The sequence below is a fragment of the Leptonychotes weddellii genome, unplaced genomic scaffold (assembly GCF_054177405.1).
Source record: "Leptonychotes weddellii isolate Sample4059 unplaced genomic scaffold, ASM5417740v2 HiC_scaffold_14000, whole genome shotgun sequence".
NCBI classification, from domain to species: Eukaryota; Metazoa; Chordata; class Mammalia; order Carnivora; family Phocidae; genus Leptonychotes; species Leptonychotes weddellii.
This window is the reverse complement of record NW_027720255.1, coordinates 1-5395: the sequence shown is the minus strand read 5'-3', so window position 1 is coordinate 5395 and position 5395 is coordinate 1. Positions and strand designations below refer to the sequence as shown.

Below are 5395 nucleotides of genomic sequence, written 5' to 3'. Positions count from 1 at the left end.
GGTCCTCCACGCAATTACCAGCAGAATTACCAGAATAGTGAGAGTGGGGAAAAGAACGAGGGATCGGAAAGTGCTCCCGAAGGCCAGGCCCAACAGCGCCGGCCCTACCGCAGGCGACGGTTCCCACCTTACTACATGCGGAGACCCTATGGGCGTCGACCACAGTATTCCAACCCTCCTGTGCAGGGAGAAGTGATGGAAGTAAGTTTTCACCAAAAAGTAAAAGAATGAACAGCATGCAATAACTTTAAATAGGACTGCATTTTAAGCATTTTCTGGGTGTCTTCCCCTATATTGGAGCAATTAATCTAATGGGAAGCATTTTTTGATTTCTGAAAGATTATAGTATAATTATAGTTACTAGATGATTGATTTATTTTTAACTCCTGTATGCAGACTTTGGATTTGTCTGATTGGGTTTTTACTGTTACTGATTGAGTCAGCTTGATTGTCTTTTCAGGGTGCTGACAACCAGGGTGCAGGAGAACAAGGTAGACCAGTGAGACAGAATATGTATCGGGGTTATAGACCACGATTCCGCAGGTATGGTTTGTATTAAATTTCTCAAGCATATGTTAGGACTCAGCAGCAGCATGCTTCTCCTGTAGCCTTTTGGAATCATTTTATTTGTTAACACTTAACATTTTCTTTTGTCAGATGCCAAAGAGGTGAACCCGAAGTCAGTTATCTTTGAGAGTGTGTTCTTTGCTGGCACTGGTTAAAAACAGCTTGTATAGATGAGGTCTACTTTATATACAGTTGTGGGTTCTCCCCCCGCCCCCCCCCCATGAGGTTATGGAATTTCAGTTTTTGTCTTGAACAGGTAAGAGAGTAGTTCAACCTGTGTTATATGTTTAAGACCTGCTTCATTGGGAGGGAGAAAGGTAAAGGTAAGCATTGCCTTTAAAGCATTAGGAGTATGTGAATTGCACCTTCATCATAAATGAAGAATCTATAGTGTCACCTCTGAGATGGCATAATTTTCCATTAATCACTTCTCAGTTTAGGTTTTTTTTGTCACCCTTAAGTTGCAGAATGAAATCACTCCAATAAAGTAGTAACTAGAGAAGAGTTCCATGAGCCAGACCTGTTTAGTATATAAACGTTTGGTATATTTGAGGCAATAGATACCCAGTCTGTCCCACAGTGGATGGATATAGTGGTGTTAACAGCTATTTCTTTTAAGGGTCTTTTTATTAAAGCATTGAGTCTCCAGATGTAATCCCTAAAACTAACGGGTTGTATACTTAAGGCAATACAGTAATAACTCTTAACTGATGATCACTTATGTAACAGCTTTAAATGTACAGACCCAAATAAGTTTTAAGAAATTCCTTACTGTAAAAGTATCCAAAATACAATATAGAAGTCTTTAAAATACATTGTGATTTTGTAAGCGAGGTTTCTGAACACACACACCCATGTTCAAAATACTTAAAGGAAGGTGGAGCAGTGAAGCTTTAGGAACTAGGAACCCAGCTGAGATTGCAGTATACATCGGTATATATGCATTGAGAGTTTTACAGTAGCCAGTGTCTATAATTTCTTTTCTCGTTTCCAGTGATGTGTGTTGTGTCCTGAGTTTTTATTTCATGAAAATGGCCTGGAGTTCCAGCTCTGGTTCATTAAAATTTCCACCAGGAGATTGTGTTAGCCATGTGCTGGATGTTGGAGATCCAGTGGGGTTTTCCCTGTTGAGTGGGGAAGATTATTTTTGATGCTGACAGATGAGCTTTGTTGATCCTGAACTGAACTATTGTTCAAACTAGTTTTAAACCTAGACAGAGACACCTTGTTGAAACATTGCAAATAATACAACAACATCATTTTTTACAGTGATCAGTGTTTTTAAAATTGGTCTAAAATAGGCTCTCATGGCAGTCTATACATTACATCCATTGGTTCCAACAGCAGAAAATTTGGTTTACCTTTGTGTTACACTATAAAGCTGCTTACATTTTTGGGTTAGCTTCATTGGTGTCTTTAAAAGCATGGGAATTTTTGTTGAGTGCTTCAGTTTTGTTGTTTGCCTTTTAAGTTAGACGGAATAGTCTCATTTGAATGGATAGGCAATTTGACAGTGCTAAATACAAAGTAAAAGGGAGGAGTGGTGTTACGAAAGTATTTTTGTTTGAGAAATTGGGCATATTCATAGGCTGAAAAATGGCAGCAGAAGACGGTAGAAAGTGACTGCTTAGAATTGTCTTCAGATAGGATAGGATTTTGTCCATAAGTGAGTGGTGGACCATTTGCTAAGAACTCTGGGTGTGTTGTATGTAAGAAGCCAAAGTATGTGGGCATTGGTGTGCTAGTGGAGTCAGAAGGAGAGGGAGAGGTAAGAGAAGAGGTGTGGGGAATTTGAGACAAAGATGTGAAATGATCTCTAGAAGAGAAGGGGGAAATGAAGTAATAGAATAATGGTTACAAGGTCCACCCAGCATGATTGTATTTTCCAGCCATTTTTGAGCAGCAGGCTCAGATTGAGCAGGGTTGAATTTGTCCAGCATTTGTTGATCCAAATGAAGATCCTGGGGTTGGGATTGGTCCTAATTAATGGTGGGCTTTATACTTGGGTAAGAAGGGAGAAAAATATTAACGGAGAATGGGAGATAGAGTCATAGGATCACTGGATTATAAGCCCTAATGGAAATAAAGAATGGGAGAACAGGAAGGAATTAAACTAGGAGAAAAGGAAAAGGAGTGTTTGGAGAGTGCAATGCTTAAAATGGGGAGAACCCAGATAGAAAACAACTGGATAGGAGGTAAAGAGTTTTAAATGCTCAGGTTATTTGGGGTTGTCAGGATAACTACAAACAGGAAAAGGATAGTAAATGGTATGTAAGATTTGAAAAGCTCAAGAGTTTTAAAAAGAAGGGGAAATGGACTTTGAAGCGACAGTGGGGTGAAGCAGCCACACTTGAAGGCTTCGGGGAAGAGCCAGAAGAGTTTTGCCAAAGACTGGCTATGAGGTCCCAAAACTAGGAACAGGGTTTCAGGAAAAGGGGAGGGGAATTAGTTGGAGCCCATGATGACCAATAGGTATAAAAGGCATGCTGCTGATCTTGATGTTTCTGGGGTGCTGTGATCGAAGAAAGGCCAAGAAAACCTCTGCTTTCTGACATAGTTCCCAGCAAACGCAATTCTAATCTTCCCTTGGTGATAGAAATCTTGATACTTTCTTTGGTCCTGAAATCTTTAATTTCAGGCCGTTGAACATAATATTGCTAGAATGTAAATTTGAAGTTTTTTCTAAGTGTACAACTCTGGATTTTGTATTCACGCAGTTATGCAACCATTACCACTATCGGATGTTTTCACTCCTTCCCCCGCCCTGAGCCAGAAAAATACCCTTGTGTCCATTAACAGTTACTCATTTCCCTGTACCCCAGCCCCTGGCTACTACCAGTCTGCCTTTTCTGGATAAATCAGGGTCCACTGCATGGATGTCCTGTTTTGTTTCTTCCTTAGTAAGCTAATGGGCACTTGGATTGTACATCTTTGTTACTGGTAATCATGAAATGGATACTTTCTTGGGTGTATAGACCTCTGAGTGGAACTGCTGGGTCGCATAGTGACTCTTTAATATTTTGAGGAATTGCCGGGCTATTTTCCAAAGCTGCTGCACTGTTATCTTCCCACCAGCAACGTATGAGGGTTCCAGTGTCTCCACATCCTCACCAACACTGGTGGTTTTCTGATCTTTTGATTATGGCCATCTTGGTGTGGGTATGAAGTGGTCTCTGTTTTGAATTGCATTTCCTTAATGACCATTGGTTGCTGTGTGTTTTGATTTATATAGAGAGAGCATCTTTTGTTTTTTGATATCCTGCCTTTTTAGCAAGTGCTCATCTATCTGTAAAGGATTAGTAGCACTTGTTCCCAAACCTGGTTACCATGGAGCCCATTTAAAATGACTGATCAAAGTGTCTGGTGGTGTGCGACTTCTAGTAGTTTCAGGATTAATTTTGTAATCGTTCTACTGTGAGTAAAAGTTGGCTAGTTCATTAAAACCAGTTTTAAATGCCCATCTTCTAATTGACACTTTCAAATCCTTGCACAGTCATCCCATTCGGTTTGTGAAATAGGAACCAAGGTTTGGAAAACAGGCCAGATACGGTGTTTAGTTGACTGACCCAAGTGAGAGCGTTGGTGGGTGGATTAAAGAATGAAGGTTTTATTTGTCGTTTCAACTTTGCACAATGTTCATTCCAGGGGTCCTCCTCGCCAAAGACAGCCTAGAGAGGATGGCAATGAGGAAGATAAGGAAAATCAAGGAGATGAGACCCAAGGTCAGCAGCCACCTCAACGTCGGTACCGCCGCAACTTCAATTACCGACGCAGACGCCCAGAAAACCCTAAACCACAAGATGGCAAAGAGACAAAAGCAGCCGATCCACCAGCTGAAAATTCGTCCGCTCCCGAGGCTGAGCAGGGCGGGGCTGAGTAAATGCCGGCTTACCATCTCTACCATCATCCGGGTAAGTAGGTGTAGGTGGCCTTCTGGCCTCTGACCAGTCATGGGTGGTGAAAAATCTCAGTTTATCAGGTAAGATGAGCCATTGTTATTTAGGTTGTCTTTCAGCCACAGTCCTCTTCAAATTACCTAGGTATATCCAGTTTGGGTCATGGCAAGTATTAGAGCCTTTTGTCAGCTGTTCTGAATGAAGTCTGTGATTTCACCAGTAAGCGGAAGAAAGTCTTGCTATAACTTTACCCTAAGAAGGATGACAACGACATTGTGTTTATTTTCAAAAAGAGGTGGGATAGCTTACCAGAATTAATAACCTGCGTGGTGATGAGCAGTATAGTCTCTTTGGGGGAAAGTGACAGTTGACATTGTATCAGTTCTAAAGGGATTCCTTTGCATTCAGTTTTTTACTTGATACTGAGAAGCATGTAATTGTCTCTGTTTGGCTTTGGAATTGTCATTTCCAGCCAGTGATACTTTTGGTTTTTTCCCCTCTATTATTTTCTGGGTGGCAAAAGGTCATCCAGAACCTGACAGTAGCCATTCTTGTCACAGAGCATTGTCCGCCCCTGTTGGATCAGTGTCTTGTGATAAAGAAATAGATTTGTTAATAGCTTCCCTACTTAGCTAATGTGATCTGGAGCAATTTGGTATATACCAAGAACATCGTAGTCAATTGTGCAAGATAATCTTAAATTTATTTTCATTTTTAATTTTTTTTTTTCAGTTTAGTCATCCAACACGAAGAAATGAAGATGAAATTCCAGCAATAAGAAATGAACAAAAGATTGGAGCTGAAGACCTTAAGTGCTTGCTTTTTGCCCACTGACCAGATAAATAGAACTATCTGCATTATCTATGCAGCATGGGGTTTTTATTATTTTTACCTAAAGACGTCTCTTTTTGGTAATGACAAACGTGTTTTTT

At 40.5% G+C, this 5395-nt stretch overlaps 1 protein-coding gene across 1 annotated transcript; it reads left to right on the top strand.

The window, feature by feature from the left end:
* The first annotated feature begins 6 nt into the window (after positions 1–6).
* On the top strand, positions 7–5395 carry LOC102730628 (uncharacterized). The gene is made up of 4 exons (XM_081809805.1): positions 7–201; positions 461–543; positions 4213–4478; positions 5196–5395. The coding sequence occupies exons 1-3, from the start codon at positions 136–138 to the stop codon at positions 4445–4447; spliced, it is 384 nt and encodes a 127-aa protein (XP_081665931.1). The 5' UTR covers positions 7–135; the 3' UTR covers positions 4448–4478; positions 5196–5395.